The sequence below is a fragment of the Branchiostoma belcheri genome, unplaced genomic scaffold (assembly GCF_001625305.1).
Source record: "Branchiostoma belcheri isolate BF01 breed outbred unplaced genomic scaffold, Haploidv18h27 scaffold73, whole genome shotgun sequence".
NCBI lineage: Eukaryota > Metazoa > Chordata > Leptocardii > Amphioxiformes > Branchiostomatidae > Branchiostoma > Branchiostoma belcheri.
In genome coordinates, this window is record NW_017804387.1 from 1646087 (window position 1) to 1672186 (window position 26100).

At 43.8% G+C, this 26100-nt stretch overlaps 2 protein-coding genes across 2 annotated transcripts in view; both read right to left on the reverse strand.

Annotated features, from left to right (window-relative positions):
• LOC109485203 overlaps positions 1–7138 on the reverse strand; it is a 23318-nt gene extending 16180 nt beyond the window's left edge. The window contains exons 1-7 of the mRNA XM_019788652.1: positions 6983–7138; positions 5117–5284; positions 4255–4458; positions 3740–3829; positions 2993–3166; positions 2091–2237; positions 1444–1630 (exon numbers count right to left, since the gene is read on the reverse strand). Of these exons, the coding sequence (XP_019644211.1) occupies positions 1444–1630; positions 2091–2237; positions 2993–3166; positions 3740–3829; positions 4255–4458; positions 5117–5260 (946 nt within the window). The 5' untranslated portion in view covers positions 5261–5284; positions 6983–7138. The remainder of the gene's footprint in view (positions 1–1443; positions 1631–2090; positions 2238–2992; positions 3167–3739; positions 3830–4254; positions 4459–5116; positions 5285–6982) is intronic.
• An 8669-nt stretch (positions 7139–15807) lies between these two features.
• The window catches only part of LOC109485145, a 33989-nt gene continuing 23696 nt past the window's right edge, over positions 15808–26100 (reverse strand). Inside the window, exons 3-19 of the mRNA XM_019788577.1 lie at positions 24344–24730; positions 23922–24041; positions 23527–23634; positions 22945–23346; positions 22340–22459; positions 21841–21966; positions 21604–21711; positions 21353–21460; positions 20940–21206; positions 20205–20405; positions 19607–19769; positions 19217–19319; positions 18786–18925; positions 18544–18652; positions 17758–17956; positions 16426–16563; positions 15808–15878 (exon numbers count right to left, since the gene is read on the reverse strand). Coding sequence (XP_019644136.1) covers positions 15808–15878; positions 16426–16563; positions 17758–17956; positions 18544–18652; positions 18786–18925; positions 19217–19319; positions 19607–19769; positions 20205–20405; positions 20940–21206; positions 21353–21460; positions 21604–21711; positions 21841–21966; positions 22340–22459; positions 22945–23346; positions 23527–23634; positions 23922–24041; positions 24344–24730 — 2870 coding nt within the window. The remainder of the gene's footprint in view (positions 15879–16425; positions 16564–17757; positions 17957–18543; positions 18653–18785; positions 18926–19216; positions 19320–19606; positions 19770–20204; positions 20406–20939; positions 21207–21352; positions 21461–21603; positions 21712–21840; positions 21967–22339; positions 22460–22944; positions 23347–23526; positions 23635–23921; positions 24042–24343; positions 24731–26100) is intronic.

The window sequence follows — 26100 nt, forward strand, 5'->3', positions numbered from 1 at the left end:
AGAGATGAAATGAATTTTCGTCTTCCACTGCATTTGAGGAGCAATATTTACAAATTCTCTCCGACACAGGTAGTTTCACATATCGCCCTTTTTCGATTTCCAAGGAGTGGGCACTGATTCTAATTTTACTAATAGCGGAGCGCTGCTCGAAGTCACAGTGTTCTAGGTATTGTTTTCAAACAGTGTTCAGTTTTACATTTTCTAAATCTCAGTTTACCGGTATTAACAGACGAACTAAGGAAGAAAGTTTGAATGTAGTAGTCATGTCTGAAAGCCTTGTCCTTAATACTTTATACATAAGTTGAGGATCACAGGTTGTACTATCAATATGCAGTAGGTAGGAATATCCACAGTGGTCGAGGATCTCCTTCACTCGCTGTACCAATGTCCGTCTACGACTATATGTCAGGGAATTACGTTGTAACAGGAGTGCATCAACTTGCAGAGGGTGTGTATCGGTATTAAGTTGTGTCAAGTGTGTCCAGTATACGAAGGGATATATCTAAATCTAACGGGAGTCTTCCTAGTTCTGCTCTAGCTGCTACATTACTACAATTTCTATGCACCCCAAGTACATTCTTACAGAAACGGTTATGGGAACTTTCGATTGGTGAGGTCTCATTGTCAGGTTCTTTTCCCCAGATTTCGCACCCATACAGAAGTATTGGTTTGATACAAGCGTCAAATATTCTAAGCAGGCACTTCGGAGAGACAAATGAACGTCGTAAAGATATGAGACTAAACATGGCTTTCCTTGCTTTGAGTGAGAGCTGTTTTTTTGCACGAGAGAAGCTGCCGGATGAGGTAATATTTAGGCCAAAGTAGCAGTAGGAGTGAACTTTATAATGTCTACTTTGTCCTGTCCAAACATAAAAAAGGAGAAGAAGGAGGAGAAGAAACACGAAGAAAAACAATATGGCTTCACCACATAGTGTTATAGTAGGGTCGCTGCTGTAGATGTCTAATGCAGTATCATTAGAGATAGACACATGCAAGACTATATAAGAAAACCTTCAGTTTTACCATCGTACACCTAAACTCCAGGCAAGCGTTTACCCAAAAGATACTAATATTCGGTGCGATACCGCTCCCTTACCGAAGGGGTCGCGGCTGTTGATGTCTTGTAGCACCGGTTTAGGAATGGACATATGCACGACTATACAAAACAAAACTCAGTTTTGTAATCGTATGCCTAAACTCCAGGCAAGCGTACTACCCAACAGAGCAAAGAGACAAGTATTCGGTGCGATACCTCGCCCTTCCCAAAGGGGTCGCTGCTGTAGATGTCTTGGTGCGCCGGTTTAGGAATGGACACATGCACGACTACTAATATATATATAACGTTATATGAGTCAGTTCTGCCATCGTACACCTAAACTCCAGGCAAGCGTACTACCCCACAGAGCAAAGATATTAGTATTTGGTGCAATACCACGCCCTTACCAAAGGGGTCGCTGCTGTAGATGTCTTGTAGCGCCGGTTTAGAGATGAACTCCAAGGCGTCGTCCGTGGCCAGCGCGTTCGTGATGGTGGACGTGTGGAAGACGATCTCCGAGGCCTGCTTCTCCAGAGCCAGCTGCTGCAGGAGGTACTCTTCCCGCTGTGTGCCCAGATAAGACTTCTCATACACCTGTGGGAATGTTGAACATATATCACGTACATGTCACATAGGTCATAGCAAAATACATGTAGAGTGGTATAGATATACAAATATTAAAAACCGTAGTGTCAATCATATGTTATTCGTAACTAATACATGAGCCAACTGCCTTTATAGTAAATTGTTATTTTTATATGAGTGTTTGCTTATCTTGATACAAAAACAAGCTGTCCTGATTTTGCTAAATTGTCGAAATTGCTATCTTTGACATGCAATTTATGCACCTTTAGTGTAGAAAATGGTATCCAGTGGTGCATTCTTGTTCAGGTACAAGTACACCAAATTTTCAAGGTATTGAATACAAGTTAAGGATATATCGTCTTTTACGACTCAAAGTCAGATATTTAGAACATTTTGTAAATAACGTCAACCACAGAAACAAGAATCCATGACAGATTTTTTTCTCAAAGTGTTCTAGTGTTTTTTTTACCTGTCCCGGTTGAATATTCTCCTCCATCCTCCCAGTACTGAGGTACTGAACGAACTCCCAGAGTTCCAGGTTGGCCTTGAGGGAGACCAGGCTGCCGAGGTGTGGACAGCCGCGGGTCTCGGACGACTCAAACGTGTAGTGGTCAATCTGAGGAGGTGAGGGGTGGGAATGTTTCCGTAAATAGAACAATATTAAGAAAATAAATGTACAACTAGTTTGCCTGCTAGCTGCTGCTACCTCAAGTTAGTTTGAATAGCAGCTGCTACTCACTCACTCACTCACTCACTCTCACTCACTCACTCACTCACTCACTCTCACTCACTCACTCACACTCACTCACTCATTCACTCACTCTCACTCACTCATTTCCTCACTCACTTACTCTCACTCACTCACTCACTCACTCATTCACTCACTCACTCTCACTCACTCACTCACTCATTTCCTCACTCACTCACTCACACACTCACTCACTCACTCACTCACTCTCACTCACTCACTCACACTCACTCACTCACACTCACTCACTCACTCACTCACTCACTCACTCACTCACTCACTCACTCCCATAGCTTAGTCAGCCGATGTTTGGTAATGTTTGGTAAAGGTTTTTCACCGCTGACGATCTTCTGCCAGTCTGGCTGTTATGACTGTTGGCTGCAGCGATAAGCTATGATGATGATGATGATTATTTCGAAATTACGATTTTGTTTATACCACAAAAAGAGCTAATTTTATAGCAAGCAACATACGGAGTACTAATGTACTAATCATTTCCTAGTTCCACGTTTGACTACAGAAAGCCTTCACACCATGTGTGTGCGCGTGGTGTACGTGTATGAAATGTAACACTGAAATGAATCCTGTGTTGTTGTGTTGCTGAGACCAAAGACAATTCCTACCGGAGCAGTTTTGACGAATCTCGCCAGGAGGCGTTTGTAGAAGTCATGCTGTAAGTCGCAGCCCAGAAACAGGACCGGCCTCTCCTGGAACACTTTGGCAAGAAACTCCGCAGCTGCAACCTCACGGCCAGGTTCACCAATCAGGATGTCTTCAAGGAACTGTCGAGATTCTTCCTGTTGTAGTATTTTTAGAAAATATTCATAAATAAACAGCATCGTTTCATCAAACATCTAATAATTGTATCGAATGGCCAAGTGGCTACGTTAGCTTACACGAGAAGAAAACGTCAAGGGTTCGATCCGTGACATTCCTGGTTGAGTCCTTTAGGGAGGCACGTCAAGTACAAGACTTTTACTCACTCCACACAGGTGTAAAATGGGTACCTGACTTCGGTTGGGGAGGTTAAAAGATGGTAGAAGGAGAGGGTGGGCTCCACCTTCCAATACCATGCCCTGGACACAGTGGATTCACAACCCACTCACCCTACATCTTCAAAAGGCCATGGGACTGCCCTTTCCTAAGAAATTGCTCATTTTGAGTTTCTATATGTTTTCTGACTCGATAAATAGATTGTAACCTCTTTTCAATCGACTAGCACTTTTAAAGGTACCGATACGGGTGGGAGGATATTCTTTCTTGTAGGTAGGAAGGAAGGAAGGAAGGAAGTGAAGGAAGGAAGGAAGGAAGGAAGGAAGGAAGGAAGGAAGGTATTAAAATACTACAAAAAGCACGATAGAAAGACGTACGCTGCAGCGGGCCGTGTAGCTGGTGTCCCCGAACAGTTTGACGATCAGGTGCCGGTGGAGCTCGGGCCAGTCTTTCATCACCTGCCCGACCTGGAACAAGGAAGATTTTCACATCTAAGACACCTTAAACATCTTGTGTTTTTAGAAAATATTTTCGAAGAAAATCGATATCCAATTTTCCCCTTTTACATTGTCATTTGTTGTATATACATGTAGACTAGTTAAGGATAGGTTAGGTAACTAACAGTTGTACTAAGGTTGTACGTATTCTGAGTGTTATGATAAGTGTTAATTATGTGTTAATAGCTTTGTAATAATATGTATTTGTAACTTTTATGACTCCAGGATGAATATTGCAGTATATGTATATAATCACTAATGGAGATCTATCAAATAAACAAACAAATCCAATTCTGATTCTACTTATTTCTGAGACGAGGCAAGATATTGATCATTTCCATTATCTTCATTCATTCATTCATTCATTCATTCATTCATTCAATCCGACATATTACCTGGTCGAGTCGAATTTTCTCTCCCAAGGCAGAGCCCAGACTTCCTCGTCCCCAGAGCAGCCTCTCCAGAAGTTCGTCCTGATTGGTCGTGAGGATGAGCGGGAACGTTCCCAGGGTGCGGAGGACGTTATGCACTTTGGCCGGCCGCTGGGGAAGGTTTTTCATGAAGTCGGACTCAAGTTGGGTCAGACCACTGATGCCGTTCTGAACGGGAGGATAATCCTAAATGAACAAACAGCGATAAAAAGACACTCCATCATTATTTATAACAACAAACAAAAGCTAAAAAATTAAAAACGTCGGTGGAGGTTAGACATCCAGGCAATAAGATACGAAAAAAAACAGTTACTCAAGCAACAGGGTATATGGTCAGGAAAAGCGTTTCGGAGAAAGCTAAAAAAAAAAAGACGAATTGTTTTGAACAACGTGACGAGTTTCTTGCTTTCTTCATATATCTTTCTTCTTTCTTCATCCAAGACCAAGTCCAGCTGGGATGTCATCTTTCTATTAATGGCCTATTTATACTCTTTCCATCCGCCTCCAGAAGCCTGATAGAGGCTAATCTCCAAGCAGATAGTTCGGTGGTGGAAAGACGGTATCAAATTTGTCATCCTGTATATATCCATTTGCAGGGGAAATGGATACAGGCTGGCAAATTTGATACCGTCTTTCTCCCACCAAAAGATCTGCTTGGAGATTTTTAATAAGTATATATAGGTTGATAATCACCTGTATTTGCCACCAGTGGTCCACCCTAGCGGGCGGAGGGAGTACTGTACTATATATAACTAGCGGTCCTCCTAGCGTGCATATCTCCCTATTAGGCCAACTTCTGCTATTTCTGATAGAGGCTACTAATCACCTGTATTCGCCACCAGTGGTCCAGCCTAGCGGGCGGCGGGAGTACTGACAGTTGTTCGCCGACGAACAGCACGAGCCTCCCGCTGCCGATGTGCTGCCGGAGCCTTGTGAGGGCGTCGTACATGTCCCGTCTGGGGTCCGCCATCTTCGTCTTCAGTACTGCGGGACGCTGTCAGAGACGCCAGGTTTCCAATAAGGCCATGTTGATTTGATTATATGGATGACATCCTCTGGGAACCCCAAAACTGATGAGCGCGTGCGAATAAAAAAAAAGTTTTGCAAAAAAAAAAGTTGTTTTCATTATGAAATCTACGTGGTCATGAGGGTTGAACAAATGGGACGGAATATGGTTTGGCGAGTAATCTAGTCTTCAAGTTCATTTCTTTACAATTTCGTCTTTTTTTTCGTTTGATTTTGGCATTCTACGACATTGTATGTTTTTTTTTGTAACTTACGGTATATTTTTGCTCATTTTGCAACTGTTTTGTACGATTTACAGTATGGTTGAAAACTTTTTTTTAAAACGGCCGAAAATTCATGCGCGCGCGGATGTCATCCATATAATCAAATCAACATGGCCTAATGGAGACAGTTTATTGCAAGTCCTTGCCTGTAGGCTAATTGCAAGTACATGAAAACTAGAAGGGCAACATTTGCAAAGCAAATGCATAATGTTTACCTTCGCATATGGTCTGCTCTGCTATTAATTCTTACTCAAACACATTCATACACATGTCTATGGTCAGACAGGAGTCTAAATCCCTCATGTCATAAAATTGCAACATGATGTACCGGTAACCCAACACTAGTTACCAAGGTACCATGGTAACAAACAGTCTGGCTCAGGTCATTGACCTTTTTGGTTTGGAGAAGAAGAGGAAACGTATCAAAAACAATATGTTTACCGTATAGTTTACATAATAAATCAAAATCGTAATCAATAAATCATATCTCTGAGGAGACGGTGACCGTCGAGCGCCTCACACTTCTTAACGTTAGGAAGTCTAGGAAGGGCATACATTTATAAATGCGTGAAAACAAGAGAACACATTCTTTGTGAAATTTCAATGGGGTCAGGTGCCTAGTAGAGTATTTACTTATAGGCTCTTTTTCTTCTTTCCATTTTAATTGCAACCTCCATATACTCTAAAACCCCGACAGCATCCCGCCCTTCCATTTTATAAACCTTTCTTTAATATCTCACTCTAGGCTTTTCTTTTAAACGGGTAGCCTAAATATGTATCATAAGGTTACTGTATATATCATTACACGGCACGGAAGTTAACGTACCGTCCCTTCCCTTTCCTTTCCGAACACCGCATAACAACAGGTGTGGTTTACACTAGATCTGCAAACAGGTGGGCTAAAGTAAGGCCACACCAAGTAAATTTTATGGATGACGTCCGCGCGCATTGATTTTTGCCATTCTTGTTTTTTTTCGCCCTCTCGCATTAGATTTAGGGTCTCCAAAGGACGTCATCCATAACATTTACTTGGTGTGGCCTAACCATGACCCAGCTATTGTTTCACACAGAATGGCGCTTCCGAGAAATGGCTAACTCAGAACCGCTCACAAATCAATCAATACAAAGTACACCATGAATATACAGACTAAACCTAGTACATGTAGTAAAAGAAGTTGATAACAGTATAATGTTAGCTATAGAATCAGGCATTTGGATTGTCCATATTACTTGTTTGGAGTCCATGATCAAAGCATTTCAATAGTACGTACGACTTATATACCAAGATCAACCACTTGCGACTGTACGTTGGAGCGGACGTAAACTAACCAGGATGGTACAATGCTAATAGTAACAAACAACCCCTCCCACCCATCGACCGAACCCTAGCGTAGAACACCTACCTGTCTGTAGGTCCAGTCTAACTTCGCAGTTGCCAGGAAGATTTCCCAGCCTCCCTTACAGCCTTATAGGTGTAAATATTGCGACGAAACGTCTGCTGTTGCGATCTGTACGGCGCAGCAGTCTTCACACTGTGAGGAACCCGCAAGTTTCGATCATTCGTGAATGCGGAAGTGATGACGACGGGTAATCCCCCATGGAAAACACCTATGACAGGATCATATTCTTTTATTAGCAATGGATAGTGACACCAGAAAGGTATATTTACATGTCAGATGCTGTTCTACACCTCGTGTGTATCCTTCTTTAAAATATAAAAGGCTTTTAAGACGATGTTTTGGAGCGCCTGGTCAGAAATCTGCCGTTCATTACAGTAACGTGACAACGACGCCACCTTGCGACTTGATGTTGTACGACACGGTACGAGGCTGCGTATTTAGCATACGCCAATATCGACGGTCTGGAAAAGTCAATGAGCGTTTATAATAAACAAAAACTCCAAAGCTGAACAGTCTGTCGTTCGGATCTGCTAAACCGTTTATTCTCCGTCCAACGAATTCGTCAGCTTCACTCGGACCACAGATTAGGGTAAAGTACTGAAAAACATCGGAACAACAAAAACGCTCATTAATTATTCGGGGTGTGACCTGCACATCGTGAGTGAAAAATTAAAGAGCTCTTTTGAAACGGGTCGTTCATGATCAGTGGAGGGAACACTGAAGTTCGTCACAGCTACAACAAGAATTCCGAGACTTCATACCTCCATGAAATATGGGCTTAATATGTAAATGTAAATTTCTTCTTTAATTATGCAAATTACCTCAGCATTAACATGATATATGCATCATGATGTATGTTAACTTTTGATTAAGTTACAGATGTCCCAAGTATGACATTCCCATCATTCACCATTAAGAAATCATAGAATTTTTGCATAAATTATGCAAATTAGATCATCATTTGCATAATTAGTATCTGTTGATGTTCTGCCTGCCATAGGTTACATACATTACATGTATGAAAGTAGTATAATGTAAAACACTGTAATTATAGAATTTCTTCATTTATTATGCAAATAAAGTCCTCATTAGCATAATTTGCATTTAATCATGTACATCTCTCTCTCAGCTACCTACACACCAAAAATTATGAAAATATGTTGTTCCTATCTGGACTTATTGGCTTTTAAACATTTCGCCAGAAAGTGCCCTGCAGTTCCAGAACAAGCTGCTAGGGGGACCAAACTCACACCACTTATTTCTGACAGGAAAAGCAATCTGTCACCAAAACATCAAGACCATAGCATGTTCAGGACAAAAGATACAAAAACCGGAACTTCTGCTGCAGTACCAAAGTCATCCACCAGTAGGCCCATATTTGACCTTGACGTTTGTCTTCCTAAGACTTACCAACATACCAAATATCATCATAATGCATAAAGGCGTACTAAAGTTATGCTGACCACAAAGTTGCGGAAACACAGACAGACAGACACACACACACACACACACACACAGACAGACAGACATACATACATACAGACAGACACACCAAAAACAATACCTCCATTTTTTTATGGAGGTAACAAGTCTGCAAGTAAGGCCACAGCAAGTAATTTTTATGGATGACATCAGCGCGCGCATCAATTTTCTCCTGATTTTGGAGAAAAAGACAACAAGAAATTTGTTTGCCTTCTGACATTGGTCAGCATGCCAAAAATGGGCAAAGATGTCTGTTGCCATGCCGGAAGGTGGATGGCAGATAACTATGAAGCGAGGAGACAAGACAAGGCTCTGATTTAATGTTTTGTATCTTACTGTGCTGCAGTGATATGTGATGCTGGCTGTGTATATGTGATGTTCCTACTGAATCAAAACCATTTGTACAATGATTGAGGCCAAATTTTAAAATGTAGGAACCTTGTTGTTTTCGGCCCGCCTTGTTTTTTTTGTTTTTTTTTGCCCGCTCGCATTAGATTTGGAATTTACGTGCTGTGGCCTAACGGTCAGAACCAGACGTGTTTTGAGTCAAGCAAGAAGGTCTGTCTTAAATCTCCTTTAGTAAAGATCTATAAAAGAAAGCGAAGATTAGTCTTTTTTCAGTAAGTTTATCTTCTCATTTTCTGTCAGTGTAACGTTAACGTTAATGGTCAAAACGTTTCAATAATCTACGACGAAACAACACCATTGTTTGTTTGTTTGCTTTTTGTAGATTAACAGTGCAGTTAGACTGTGAACGTGGGATATTCTATATGGACGCTCTTTTCAATAATCACGACGTAGTACAATTCACTGTATGCCATATACAGTAAATTCATATGTTGGGTTCATGATCACATCAATTATATATTTCCACTCTCGCCAAGGTGATCGATTAAGGATTGGGTGAAAAGACCTCGGCGAGCTAGTGTCGAGTGTCTACTCCCTGTCATACATGCGACTCTCACAGTGAGTGTAGGGTGGGCGGGGGGGGGGGTATTTTGCGTCCCCGCTCATTTCCGTCCAGCCTTCTTCTTTCTTGCGTCCTCTTCCCTAAAGACAGTCTGGGTACTGAACATTAGGGTCGACTTGGGGGTGCTTCGCTACCCCGGCCTTTAATACCGACCTTGACTAAACATACGCCACCTACACCCGAGGACCTATCTCTAGCTGTTCCTGTTTTTCCTCTTCCTCGTCCATCCCTCTATTACTTAGTACCTCGACCTGGCGGCTCATACTCGTACCTCCCGACGTTGACCCGCCAGTGCGTGCGGCATCGATGGCCAGCTGCCAGGCGTGGGCCTCCCATGACGCCACCGGTCAAGAAATTGAATTTCCCCGCCTACCCTTAATGAAAGCCATCAGTGTGTCTACATCATCTACCCTGACGTCCTGTACTCGTCGCGCCGAGTTCACGTCGCTCTAGTTACCAGGCTACTCACGAGACGGGTTGTACGCTAACCCCGCTACCTTCTCTCTGTCGCCCCGCTTCACAAAACTGATGAAGTATGAGGGGTTGGTCACATGGCCTGACATCTCGCTCAACAAGAGTCTCGCGAGATGTCAATCCATTGTGACGTAAGTGGGAATAATTATATATTTCCACTCTCGCCAAGGTGATCGATTAAGGATTGGGTGGAAAAGACCTCGGCTACGCTACAGTGATCGGGTACCTTATCCCCTGTCATAGGCTCACTCTCAAACCTCTTCCTCATTATCCCCCAATCCTTATCCTTCCCATTCTTTACTCTCTCCTCTCCCATTCCTTACTCTAAGTGTAACGTAAGGCAAAGACACTCAGTAGGCCAAGATACGTAGACACACCATGAGAGGGTAGTCTTCTTTTCTTTTTATTCAATCTCGATTTAATGTCTGTGGAACTCGCCGGCCTGGGGCACAATTACTGAGTCCCAGAAGTGTAGTCACTGAGCCCTCGCTCGCAACAAGCTTGCCAGCAGTTCTTGTACTACTGGCCGTGGTCCGTGAAGGAGCGGGGCCCGTTCCAGACCCATTTACCCACTGGTAGCCGACACCCTCTCTTCCCAGAGCCTCAGTGGCTCAAGGGCTACTTGCGCCTGCTTTCCAAACTGGGATGATGACGGTATACGTGATGCTGGTATCCTGCATACACACCTGTTTCTAAAGCACTTCAATCTTATCTCATCCTCAAGTGTACCCCAAACTCTCGGGTACGGGTACGGGTACATCTCCTTCGGTTTCTCTTCGGTAACCCTTCCGTTTACTCAAATATGTCGGCTACCTTAAGTAAATTTAGGTCTGGAGGGGACCTCGCTCGCTTCCCGGGCCACGAGCCGAAGCTATATGGTGGCGGCAAACCCTGGGGAAAGCACGCACGGTCCACGAGTTAGGGCTTAGCCAGCCATAAAATTCCAAAACTAGGTAGCTATCTCAAATACATACAACCGAAAAATTGTACTACTCAAAGCGCCTTCCTATGCGTTTACGATGCATGTACGCATCTCCATACGACGTACAAAACAAAGAAAAATGACCCATTGCAAGGCCAAATCAAAAGGTCAATGGCTAAAGGAAGACGACCGAAAACTGTCCCACCGTCTCCCCTTCTGCTATTGATATCCTTTATGGAAGACGACCGAAAACTGTCCTATTGCCACCCTCTGCTCTCGGTTGTCGCTATGAAAGACGACCGAAAGCTGTCTTACCGTCTCTCCTCCAGCTGTCGATTGTCGCTAGGAAAGACCACCGAAAACTGCTCTACTGCCTCTCCTCCTGCTGTCGATAGTCGCCAAGTGACCAAAAGACGACCAGAAGACTACCGAAATCTGCCCTCCATCTCCAACCCCCCTTGAGGCTGTCGTAAACCTCCACGCATAGGGAGAGCGAAACTATTCAGTTTCCCATCTAAAACTCGAGATTGTCCAACAACCTCTATCCCCCGGGAAAGCGAAAATAAGCCCTTAAACTGTCCAACAGTTTTACGCAATAAACTTTGAGACTGTCCGACGGCCTCTACCACTGCTGAAACCGGACACTGACCTTCAGTTTCTCGCTTCGAGATTGTCCAACCTCTAAGCACCGGCAAAACGATATGCCATAAAACCGTCTAACAGTTTTACACACCAAATTCTGAGACTGTCCGACAGTCCCTACCACCTCTGATACACGAAACTGTCCTACAGTTTCTCTCTTCGAGACTGTCCGACAATCTCAGAGAAGCTCCGCCAACACCAAAAGGAAACAGAAAAAATTGTTCCAAATTCTTTCCCCGAAGTAGGCCTCAGCAAGGAGGTTTAACCTCCTTGGCCTCAGGTTGTCCCACTACCAGCCCGATGCCAATCCGTTGATTATCCGACAATCTAGCAAACGCAGGGCCAAACGGAAAAATTGACCAAAATTTCACAAAATTTTCCGAGGAAACGAGCCATCAACGCTTAAAACAAACGCAAAGGGGAAACATTCGAGACTGTAAAGAAGTGTGAAACGCCCCGAGGTACACACACGTGATTCCGGGGCGGGCACACGCAAAAATAAGGTCGTAAAATGACGGAGGCAAAACTCCTACCCCACGCCTACCCACACCGCCTCTGCGTTCCGTGCCGGGACTCCCTGCGGGATGGCCAGTGCCGACAACGCGGAACTGGATCCCGAGAGAACTGTCACTATCTTCGGGATGCCTGCTCGCTCTATCCGGTGGCAGGGGTTGCAACAGCGCTACCGCCGGGTCACACTCCCGTTCCGCCCGGGGCGGGAAATCGGCTGTACCCGGCCGCTGGCAGGCTTGCGTCCGCGGGCTGGTTTCCACTCGTGGTCTGCGTTGTACTCGCGTTCGGGGTCGCCACAGTGTTCCTCCGGGAGTCTGCAACTGTGAAATAGAAAACACGTCACCCAGAGGAAGAGGGATAGCACACGTACTTATCTGCCGAGGCATGCACGTGCGCTGCCACGTCGACAAATCTTTAGCTAGCCTGCGCTCCGAAATACCACCCAACAAACATGTTTCCTCGAGACACTACCACAACAGTACCTTCTAAACCAGGTAACCAACGCGGGGATTCTGCATGGAACCAGAATAATGCTGCCACCGCCGGAATCACTGAAAAATGGCCGGATCAACCGGAGATAAACCACACGCTACCTTCGCTGGGGCTGGCTTTACAAAACTGATGAAGTATGAGGGGGTGGTCACATATGGCCTGACATCTCGCTCAACAAGAGTCTCGCGAGATGTCAGTCCATTGTGACGTAAGTGGGAATAAGCAAGGTCTCGGTACATACAGGTGAACATGCCTGTCCTTGGTGCTGAAGACCATCTACATACAGCTGAACATGCCTGTCCTTGGTGCTGAGCACAATCTACATACAGGTGAACATGCCTGTCCTTGGTGCTGAAGACCATCTATATACAGGTGAACATGCCTGTCCTTGGTGCTGAGCACAATCAACATACAGGTGAACATGCCTGTCCTTGGCTTGGTGCTGAAGACCATCTACATACAGTTGAACATGCCTGTCCTTGGTGCTGAACATCGTCTACATACAGGTGAACATGCCTGTTCTTTGTGCTAAACACCATCTTCATACAGGTGAACATGCTTGTCCTTCCATGTCCTAACCCTAACCCTAACCCAAACCATGTCTGTTCTTGGTACTGAACACCATCTACATTCAGGTAAACACATATGTCCTTGGTACTGAACACCATCCACATACAGGTGAACATGTTTGTCCTTGGTACTGAACATCATCAACATACAGGTAAACACACGTCCTTGGTACTGAACACCATCAACATACAGGTGAACATGCCTGTCCTTGGTGTTGAACACCATCCACATACAGTTGAACATGCCTGTCCCTCCATGTCCTAACCCTAACCCAAACCATAACCCAAGATTCAGCAGGATAAATGGGAATGAACCTGAAATTAATTGTTTTGCTAAGGAGGCTCTATCAGTTATGAGAGACACAAAGATGACGAACACATTTTTGTGGTACCAAAACTGCAGGTCTATTCAAAAGCTTTAAAAGCAAATTGCACATACACAATTGTACGTAACTAAGAAACTACTTCTCCATGTTAGTTAATGATGGTAGCTCTAATTTTTTTTACGTAGAGATATCTGTAGGTACCTCATAATACCTAACACAGTATGCAGCACCTCTGTATGTTAGATCCTAGATTATAATTTCCTAACAAATACAACACCTGCACATTGTTGGTTACATTAAACCATGTTGATTTGATTATATAAATGACATCCGCGCGCGCATGAATTTTCGGCCGTTTAAAAAAGTTTTCAACTATAGTGTAAATCATACAAATTAAAACAGTTGTAAAATGAGCAAATATATACCGTAACTTGAAAAAAACGTTGGAAAACGATACCAACGTCATAGAATGCCTAAATCAAACGAAAAATACGAAAATGTACACTATTTGAAGTGTACACTATTCGCCAAACCACACTCTGTGTCATTTGTTCAACCTTCAAAACCACGTAGATTTCTCAATGAAAGTAACGTTTTTGGCCAGATTTTTTTATTCGCACGCTCGCATCAATTTTGGGGTACCCAGATGATATCATCCATATAATCAAATCAACCTGGCCTAAGTTGTAGTAAGCAGACTGAGTCTCACTCTCCAGGAAATGTTTACATCTCACTAAAGCGCAGTTATTTCAACATTATGGCGTCTTGTCAACTAGCAAACAACGCTCCTTATAACCTACGTAAGATACATCTAATGAAAATGTCACAGAAAGTTAAATATACTAGCATATATATTAACAAGAAGTCATTCGTAGCCTTAGATAAGAGCAGTATTCCGCTTAATGTTTACAAAGTTAATGTAAGCACGTACTATATAGGCCTGCCAGCAATTAACATAACATCATAATAATTTATCTTTTAAAATATCTTTTTATTCCACAATGTTTGACAACCAGCCTCACTACACTTACATGTATATTTCCAACCTGTTGCATTTTGATTTCCTTCACTACTTCTGACGGTTGTCTATTGCAAGCATAACGGCTATCATGTCGAACTCAAATACTTGATAAGCCTTTCAAATTGTTATCCACAGAGCTCTGATGTTTAATCTCTAACAGGTTGGACATGTCGGCCACAGAGCTGTGATGTTTGATCTCTAACAGGTTGGACATGTCGGCCACAGAGCTGTGATGTTTGATCTCTAACAGGTTGGACATGTCGGACACAGAGCTGTGATGTTTGATCTCTATCAGGTTAGACATGTGGCCACAGAGCTGTGATGTTTGATCTCTAACAGGTTAGACATGTTGGCCACAGAGCTGTGATGTTTGATCTCTAACAGGTTAGACATGTTGGCCACAGAGCTGTGATGTTTGATCTCTAACAGGTTAGACATGTGGGCCACAGAGCTGTAATGTTTGATCTCTATCAGGTTAGACATGTTGGCCACAGAGCTGTGATGTTTGATATCTAACAGGTTGGACATGTTGGCCACAGAGCTATGATGTTTGATCTCTAACAGTTTGGACATGTTGGCCACAGAGCTGTGATGTTTGATCTCTAACAGGTTAGACATGTTGGCCACATAGCTGTGATGTTTGATCTCTAACAGTTTGGACATGTCGGCCGCAAAGTTTGCCACACATTGTGGGGGCAGTAATGGTACCAGGAAGCTCCCTTAACCGGCATTTTTTTGCTGACGTTTTCTAAATATTTGTGGAAATTTTCCTTTTAGTGTTAAATGCTAGGAGACGTTTTTGATAATTTTGTTTTGTTTCCGATGTTAGGACACGTTTATTACGATTTTCTGTCTCTTGGTGTCCAAAATTAGAAAGCTCTTGCAACGTGTCAAAATTTTGTCTTTTTGTGTCAAAACTTAGAATACGTTTTCTACGTGTTTGTGTTACAATGTAACAACGTAATAAGCATATTTAGTCACGGGTCAGGCATGATTTGGTCTTTTGAAACATCCAAATTTTGTCCAATATACTACTGTGACGTTAATTTGCCTTGAGATATGCTGTGGAATTTACGTCAATTTTGCCCTTCTTCTTAATCCAAACAAAATCAGTTCCATACAGATACATATTTTCATATCAAAATAGCCCTTCTGATTGTCAGCTTTCCTAAGTTTCACCATGGTTTTACTTTTATTTGGTTATATTTACATGATATTAAAGAGATCTAAAGAAGGAAGGATAGGCTTTGGTGACTGCAAAGGAAGAATTATTGAGAATGAACAGAAATACGCGTGAGTGTAAAAGGGAGACAGAGGGAGAGACGAAGAAGGAAAGAGAAACGAAAAAGAAGAGAGACGTGGTCTATCACCTAACAAAATCGCTCATGCTGAGATTTCAAGCCTCGCACAAAAACCACTACTCGGGTTTGGGAGTCACGTTGGCTGTCTTGCCCTTCCCCCAGAGCTCGAACGAGTAGTTGTCAAAACCTGAAATAAAAAAAAAAATCCGTGTACAATTAGAGCAACGAACCAAACTGTGTGAGGAACACAGAAATGCTTATTATAAATGTTGGGGTATGGAGTATTTGATCAGTGGAACTGACTTTAAAATCCGTTATTGAATTACGTCATTGAGTAAAAAGACTACACAGCCAAGTCTTTTATTCAGCCGGTGTTTTGGTGACCGTCTGTCACCTTCCTCAGGGCAGTTCTGACTGGTTCACATAGCACTGCAGCACAGGTGTCGCTGCTGTGGATGCATTCTCAAACGTACAATATTTACATATCTACACATATGTGTGATTACAGGGAACTGTATCTACAAAGCGGTCCCAAACGTAAAGGAGTTGGATATGTATACATAATTGTGGTAAGTTATTAAAACAAAAGCAGATACCGAGTCAAGAGTTCGTAAGAAGGATGACGGCTGAGACTATCAATTTAGCAGATACCTAGAACAGATTCCACAATTCCTCGGCCATGTTTGAGATAGTATCTACCTATACAGATTCTGTACAGTGCCTGGATATCTTACCGACACGATCCTCGACCTGCTCCTTGACGTCGCGGCCACGTCTCTTCCTCACCAGGAAGACAGCAACAACCATCAGGAGGACGCCGGCTATCCCCGCAGCTGTCCCGACAGCGATGCCGACAGTGGGCACGGCGGAGGCTGTGGAATGACACAGAGACGTTATATTCGTACTGTATACTGCCATGATGCACCAGTCTGTCTGCTCCCCTGAATGTGCACTAGTGGACAGCATCTGCACAACTGTCTACTCCCCTGACTATACACTAGTGGACAGCATCTGCACAACTGTCTACTCCCCTCCCTGACTATACACTAGTGGACAGCATCTGCACAACTGTTTACTCCCCTGACCATACACTAGTGGACAGCATCTGCACAACTGTTTACTCCCCTGACTATACCCTAGTGGACAGCATCTGCACAACTGTCTACTCCCCTGACTGTACACCAGTTGACAGCATCTGCACAACTGTCTACTCCCCTGACTGTACACTAGTGGACAACATCTGCACAACTGCCTACTCCTCTGACTATACACTGGTGGACAGCATCTGCACAAACTGTCTACTCCCCTGACTATACACTAGTGGACAACATCTGCACAACTGCCTACTCCTCTGACTATACACTGGTGGACAGCATCTGCACAAACTGTCTACTCCCCTGACTATACACTAGTGGACAGCATCTGCACAACTGCCTACTCCTTTGACTGTACACCAGTTGACAGCATCTGCACAACTGTCTACTCCCCTGACTATACACTAGTGGACAGCATCTGCACAACTGTCTACTCCCATGACTATACACTAGTGAACAGCATCTGCACAACTCACTACTGCCCTGACTGTACACCAGTTGACAGCATCTGCACAACTCACTACTGCCCTGACTATACACTAGTGAACAGCATCTGCACAACTCACTACTGCCCTGACTGTACACTAGTGGACAGCATCGATCTGCACATGCAGAACTAAGCCGAAAGGTCTGCCAAAACCTGACAAACTTGCAACAGCTCTTTTTGCACAGAATCGTACAAACATTGTAAGCGTGATAAACACAAGGAAACGCCATAGCTTCAAGAAAAATTTCACCGTGATAAAAGAAAAACTAGATGGACAGGAAGCATTCACAATAGCTTTTCCCTAAGATGAAGTTTTATTGTCGTTTACTAGGAATCATGAGAAAGAAACGTGGTTCTGAACAAGTTGCATAAAACACCGGATTGATATTGATTGACGTCCATGAGAGTTAACTGTCTGGTCTCTTCATAAAACGAACGGTGACCAAGAACACACCAAGAGGCATGGGATGAAGAGGATGGAATACCTTGTTTTTCTCCTCCCACAACTTTGAAGGGTCCCTGGCTGATGGTGACTGTTTCGTCCGTTTCACTCGCACGTCGCACTCGGGCGTCGCTCATGTCAGACACAGCGCGCCTGCGCCGCCTAGCGGGGATGCACCCGTCACTGCACCGCGAGTCCGGGTTGTCCTTGAAGCAGACCACCATGGTGCAGTGGATGTACACCTGACATGGAGGAGAAACAACATCATGAATCTGGTGCACCGCCAGGCTGTTCAAGGTACCCAAACACCAGGGAGTAGCCAAGGATATTCCCGTACAAATGACCTCCAGTCCCAGAGAGCATGAAAGTAGCAACAATGTAAAGACAAATGCAGGCTGAAGCGTGCTCAAAGATGAAGAGACCAAACGCTGGACCTTTGCTCATTCGTAACCCTTTCAGATGCAATTCGCAGGCTAGTCTGCTGGCTTGCCACGTCAGAAGGTAGGATGAAATCTCCGACACACTTAGAGGCTAAGGGTCATCAGAGCCAATAGAGAGGTCTACAACCACCGTGTGCCAGCACCTAACGCCCGCGGATGATTGATTGATCAATCGATTGATTGATTGATTGATTGATTGATTGATTGCATTAAAACAGATGTAAGCAATCCAGAGACTGCCACAACATGTATGCATGCACAGTGTACTGTTTAGGACAAACTTTAGACCTACGATATCATCACCTTATACCATGGAAATCAACTTTAAGCTGACAGTTAGTTAACACAGCCCAGAACCAGCCCAAAGGTTACATGTCTCTCTATTTTACCAGGCTGGGAGGTTCAACGTTGGGGAAGGTGAATGACTGGATGGAGTAGTACAAGGCCATGTCGTTAGACAGTGCATTGTTCAGCTGAAGCGTTGTGTCGATGTGGCACCTATAGGAGAGAAATGACTATGAATGCTACATGTGTTTTTAACTAAAAACCACGTGGGTTAATCCATTGGTTGACCCATACTTTTAACACGTCGTTACTTTGATGCAATGAAGTTCTGTGAAGAGTGACGTACCCTTCTTGAATGATGTTGACGCTTGGAGAGGCTTCGGGATCGTCACTTGGCGTGGCGAGGCAGTGGAGGGCGAACAGCTCCAAGTTGTCCAGAGGAGAGTCCACGCTGAGTCCGAAGTGTAGCTGGTCAGACGGGGTCACCTAACCATGGAGTAATAAGGAACAGAAATAACAGACTCGTTGCTTTGGGAGAGGGACAAGTACAGTGAAGCATCTGGTTATTGTGTTACATGTAGATACATGCATGACAAACAAGATCTATCATGAATAAACAAATAAACAAACATCCCTGTTCAGCTGATTTCTGAACAACATGAGGCACCCAGCCCGGACACAGCGGCAGTTCAGATCACAGTTTGCACATGTTTAAGTTTGATGACGTATAGTTTAATGACAGAATTAGATTCGGCAAGAACGAAGGAAGTACCTCACCTGCACAGGGTAGTCGTCTGAGGTGTAGGTATCGGCAAAGTCTGCAGATGGAAACATGTGCATCTCGAAGGTGAACTGGTTTTCCGCGTTCCTGACTTGCACGCTGTACAGATAGAGAACCATGTGGGTGATTAGACAGATAGCTGATGGGAAATTATTCATTCTATGCCAATGGCACATTCCGATTGAACATAAACATGAGCCCAGAAGTTAGATTCCAATCCATGAATCTGTATTCATAGAAAATCTGGCGCTATATCTTCTATTATCTGTCAAAAGCGCTAGCGATGCTGAGCTTCCTTTGCTCATACTGCAGTATGTATGGTCGTAACAGACCCATCCTGGTCCAGGCGCAGTTGTGCATGTAGTGACATGTCTGACAACACTTACCGAGGAGGCGGAATGTTGAAGAGGATATTCTGATCCTGTGAGACCACGTACTGACGGACGAACTCACACTGGAACTTCTTGCTGAAGGGCGCTCCTCTCATTGCTCCGTTTTCATGCACGACCGGACTGCCGAAGACCTCGTTACTGAAGATGAGTTTCTCTTCTGACGACTATGAAAACAAGGAGAGATACACAGAATCTTACTTAACAAACAGAAAGCCTCTCTTTTAAGCGGCAGTCTACCAGTGTGTAAGTATTTAGTCACATGGACCATTTCGGCACTTTTATATCAACTCATCTATGTAATACTTTTTCCTATGACCGTTCTCCACAGTTCTCTCTATTCTTTTGTATTCTAACATGTAATCACAAGACGTGGTGGGGAAACACAAGTTTTTTTCAAATGCTGACACCAACGCAAGGGACAATACTCATTTTCACCTGATAGAGTGAAGTGAGGAAAGTCGTGTAAAGTGCCTTTCCGAAAGGGCACAAGATTGGTGGCATGTCAGGACTCGAACCCGGGACCTCTTGGTTCCGAGTCGCGCACTCTGCCGTTACGCCACGCGACCCCACAACTGTTCTCTATATTCCAGACGACTACTTACCTCCTGTGTCGTCCCGCACTCCTGCAGACCGGTCCGAAGAGTCACCACCGGGGGATCCGTCTCGCTAATTGTCGAACGGCAGTTCTCGTCCACCAGGTGCAAGCTTTCCACATCTACCTCTGTTAGCGCTGCAACAGGGAAGGTCACGCTCATGTGGTCCTGATGACAGTCCACGTTCACGATAACTTCAGCTGAAAAATGATCCATGCATCTGGGTGAGTATATGATGTCCTTTCCTCCTCCATACACCACCTCTTAGGAGGAAGTTCCACACTGAAAGCTTCTTCCCTAGAACAACATCACTATGGAACAAGCTACCACGTGATTATTTCTCATACAGTATAATTTTAAACTTTTTAAGTCTACTGTTAACAAACAACTGTCCTCACTGGCTGTACAGTAACCCAACACAAATTGAGGGGCTCCCATGAGCCTTGTTTTGTGGTGAATTATGAAGTAAATAAAAAAAATAACAATCACAGTGCGCAGTCAATCCAGTCCTCGGTAGAGGGCCTGCCAAGAGAATTACTATATTCACAATGACCAGTTCTAAGAATCCATGTCAGAAACACAATAAGACGTGTTTTCTGCTGCATGTCATTCCAGGAGGATGGAGGAAGCTGTAGACCTACTAACTACTAAGTGTAAGCCTCTCTACACCCTTGCTGTAACTTACTACATGTTCATGTAAACGTCTCTCCACCCGTACGATCACATCGACTTACCTGTTGTCTCTGTCCCACTGATCTCTCCTATTTGCTCGTCGTCCTCTCCAAACGCAGTCAGGGTGAAGTTGTACTCTGTATCCGCCCACAGTCCGCGTACGATGGCCGTGGTGTCGCCCGGTGCTGGCGGGGGAGACAGGTCCTGGTACGAAGCCCCAGCATGGCGGTAACGGAGTCGGTATCGTGTTATATCCAGGTCAGCAGACGCCGTCCAGGACACGGTCATTCGGTCCATCTCGATATCGGAGAAGGTCAAGTCAGACAAACCTGGAAAGGTAGTGAAAGGTAGATACCTTTTTGGTCACTAAATGTACGCACGCTTGGAACACATTTCAGTCTACTTCTGTGTGAAACAAGCACTGCAAATACTACAGCTTCAAATTTGAAGATTGAAAGAAAAACATTTAAGTTACCAGTTTCACAGGTGGTTCCTCCCCATCCATCCGCACATTCACAGGTGTAGGACTCTCCAGCACTGCTGCACACTCCACCATTCTGGCAAGGGTTCGGGTCGCAGTGGTCTGTTAGAACAGGGATCAGAAACAGTGTGGGAAAAAGTTTTTAATCTGACATTTGCGGTCAAAGAAGTGCATAGGAAAAGAAGTGCATAGGAAAAGAAGTGCAGAGGAAAAGAAGTGAAGAGGAAAAGAAGAAAGTAACTCACCAGTTTCACATGTGGGTCCTCCCCATCCATCCACACACTCACAGGTGTAGGAGTCTCCAGTATTGTTACACACTCCGCCATTCTGGCAAGGGTTGGGGTCGCAGTGGTCTGTGAGAACACAGGTCAGAAATATTGTGCAGAAAACGTTTTAAACAACCCTTAAGAACGCTGCATATCTAGCAGGAGTTTGCTTTCAAATGTTCTACTTAAAATCGATGTACATCAAGATGATCTTACCTGTACAGGTGTTTCCGTCCCCGCTGTAACCGGCGTTACAGGTACAGGTGAACCCTCCAGGAGTGTCGGTACAGGTTGCATGAGTGTGGCAGTCGTGAGTGCCGTCTGCACATTCATCTATAACCTCTGGGGTTACAAACAATACAGATTCCCGTTGCTACAATGTAACTAAACCTATACGTGTTGAACTATATAACTAATCTTGTACAAGAAACAGAATATCTCATGGCTTCGAACAAATTAAAAAGGAAAAAATATCCTATCCGAGAACACAAGTATCCAAAATATAACCTTCTAGGCGAAGGTAAAAACACTTTATCATCACGTTACTGATAAGATTACATTTTAAGGAAACATTTCATGCCTCACATCGACACGGGATCGCATTCACAGAACCTCATCCCACCAATTTAGTAACTTGAAATGAAACAGCTACTCTTGAATTTCACCAACCGAACATAGCTTTTATAAAGTTAGTGTCGGTGTGAAAAACATTAACCTTGGTCACAGTGGATTCCTGCCCAGCCACTCTCACAGGTGCAGGTGTAGTTCCTCAAGTCTCCGACAGCGTCAGCACAGGTTCCGTGTTCACAAGGGGAGGCCACACACGAAGTAGCGACTGGAAATTAAAGATAGCGTTAGAGTTTTGTGCATCAAGGATGAAGATGACAGACGCCTAGCCTCCTTCGCAGTCTTGTTGGGCGTCGGCGTTACTTTTTCTCTGAGTGACGCGAGTAATATGCGGCCGCGAGGGACGATTTGCTGCCGAGGGAGTTCTTGCCACGGGGAGAAGGTCGAAACCTTCTCTCCGTGGCAAAAACTCCCTCGGCAGAAAATCGTCCCTCGCGGCCGCATAAATAACGCCGACGCCAAACAAGACTGCGAAGGAGGCTAACAGACGCCGGCTCATATAAAACAAGCGGTTGTGAATAAAGAACTTTAATTTGCTTATCAATCATTCACCAACCTGATAAAATTTTTCACGGAAATGTTCTTTATGCGTACGCGCGTAAGCAAATGCCAAAAAACTAACATGAAAAGTTTGTTCTTTTGATTGCCAAAATGCCTCTGTCTTGTGCAACGATACGAAGAATGCAGCCTCACCTGCACACAGGGCGTACATGTTTTCGTAGTTCACTCCATTCATGTAGGTCTTGCCAAGGTCGTAGTCATTTCCGAAGGCGCCGATGTTATTAAAATAGTTATGGTGGTACACAAAGGTGTCATCAAGGGCCTCGCAGTGATTACCCCACTCGTAAATGACTCCACAGATTTCTTGTTGGAGGATCCTGAGGGTCTCACACACGCCGACAGGTTGCTTGGAATAAGTGATGCAGCCTGTGGTCCAGTGATAGGTACACCCAGAAGTAGGACCTGTGTAGTAGCACGGGTATCTCATTCCCACAGCCTCGCATGCAGTTTTCACGTTTGCGTTGGTCATGGTTCCGATTGCACGAACCTTGTAAAAGGCCCAGTTGTTGTATGTGTGCAGGTACACGTCTGGGGCTGGAAAGAGTGAAAAAAAAATGGTTATCACAAGATAATACTTTTGATCGTCGGTCCCGTCTCAAATAATCTCGTAGAGATTCCAACCGTGGCCAGGTACCAACTTTAACCGTGAAGATGATAGATTTTCTGTTAAATCACTTCAATATATCTTATACGGATCACCATAGAAATACTTACGTTCGTCACAGTTGCGTCCTCCCCAGCGGTTCTCACAGGTACAGATGTAGCCTTCGTCACCATCAGTACAGGTTCCATGTTCACTGCATGGGGACGCCTCACATGTTACTGGAAATAAGATCGAAAATTTCATGGCTTCGACCTTGAGAGGTAGGAAAAATACCCTATCCGAACACTCAAATGCCCCAAAACATAACCTTCTTGGCGAAAGTAAAACAAAACCAACTTTATAATCAAGTTATTGGTAAGGCTGCATTTTACGGAGACGTTTCATATGTAACATCCGTATGGGGTCATATTCACTGTCGCAGATCCCAGCATTAAAAATGAAATCTCTTCTCTTGAATGTCTCCAGCTGAAAAAAAGCTTTTTGTTTCAACATAACAAATACTAACTTTGGTCACAGTTGGATCCTCCCCAGCCGCTCTCACAGGTACAGTTGTAGTTCACCGACCCTCCCACAACATCAGTACAGTTTCCATGCAAACACGGGGAGGCCTCACACGAAGGAGCGACTGGAAATGGAAGATAACGTTACAGCTTTGTCAAGGTTGTTCAAACCTCAAAGAATACAGGAAATATCGTAGAAACTGCAAATGTGGTTAGTAATGTGCTGCACGTGGGTCATTCTATCTCGTCCCACGAACTTCTCAAACTTCATATAGACTGGCTGCTGGCAGACAGTGAAGGAAATCATATACAGTCAAGGGTTTAAATACTTATGACAATGGAAAAATAGTCTAATCTAACATAAAACTTTTCTTCTTTCGATTGCCAAACTGCCTGTGTCGTAAGGATATCAAGGCTGCATCCTCACCTGCACACAGGGCGTACTTGTTGCTGTAGTCCGCTCCATACAGGCCGCGTTGGTTAGTGTCGTAGTTTATTCCCCAAGAGCTGTCACGAGAGTCAAGACCATAGATGTACACAAAGATGTCATCAAGGGGCTGGCAGTATTCAGGGTCAACATTTCCACACAGAAAACTAGTGAGGTACCAGATGATACGGCAGTCGATACTGGTATCGTCGTACGTGGGGCAGCCTAAGGTCCACCAGCGGGTACACTGTACACCCGAGTGCCAGCACGAATATCTCATCCCGGCATCCAGGCAGGTGGTCCTGATGTTGGTATTAGACATCTTGCCTACCACAGGAACCTTATAAAATTCCCAGTGGACTGCAGTGGTCAGGTACACCGGTTGTTCTGAAAAGAGTAAAAAAAAATGTCATCAGCTGTTCATGATTTTGGTCATCAGTTCCGTCGAACGGATCTTGTGAAAATCCCAACCTGGCAACCATCCGATGGCGTCAGGTACGCGCTTTGACCTGAGGATGCCAGATTTAAAAAATAATTGAAATGTATTTTATGGATCGCCATAGAAATTAATTCAGTAACGCTATTTGATTACTAACATTCAAGTACCACACAATAATCGCATTCACTCTCTGATTACCACATGATCCTACTTAGAAACCAGTGTGGGAGGAAAGGCACACCTCGCGCACTGGTATTTTACCTATCAATATTGAAGCTGGACGGTACCAGGGAATTCCTGAGGAAAATAGAATCTGTATCATGTGTGACCTGGATGAAGTAGAAAACGAAACACATTTTCTTTTTTTACTAACCCTTTTATGACGATCTTCGAGAAAATACGTTTCGTAAAATTTATACAAAATCACCTGACATTATATGGGAAAGAGATGAAAATAGAATTAAGTGGCTCTTTAACGAGGGTGTATCTGACCTAGCAACTTTCATTTATCGAGCGTGGGGGAAAAGAAGAAAACACCTGTATTCATAACACATCTACAGTTTTCACTTTTTGTTTCTTCTGCCAATTTGTTTTCTCTTATTATATTTGATTTATCTTATGTACTTGTATTTATTTTGTGAGATCTTGGTTCATTATGTACAGATTTGTTTATTTGCATTTACGATCCGTTATGAGTTCACTTCGTTCACCATTATTGTACATAGCCTACCTTTATTTGTGTTCATATTTTGTTTGGATTCTGTTATCTGTACCTGTGATTCTCATTTGTTTATGTATTATTTATACTCAAACGGTGTCGTATAAGCTAAAAAAAAGCCCACACGGGCTGGGCGCGGGAAAGCGCACGACACGAAAATAAAGTCTCATTCATTCATTCATTCATTCATTCATACAGTGCAAAACTGATGTGCAGTGCCTAAAGGCAGTGTACGAGTTGTGTGAAGCAAACAAGATGCTAACATTACTTTTCTTAGGAAAAATTTAAGGAATTAATAAAAATTGCATTGCGTTGTGAAATCAAAACCACAGCATACCTAAGACCGAAATACATGGAAAACTGCTATAATAATGATATAATTTCCTGTTTAGTCCTATTCTACATAATTTTCACCTTATTGTTCATCTCTGCCTAAACTACCTACATGCCCAAAATCCATATGGAATCGTCTACCCAGTTCATTTACAGGGTCGAGAACCTTATAGTGGAGCAGATAACATTCCGGGCTTTGTATCTCCTGGTCTAAACATGCTACAGTCATGATTTTTATGTGGTAGAAAGCTGTTAAAGTAAGAAAGA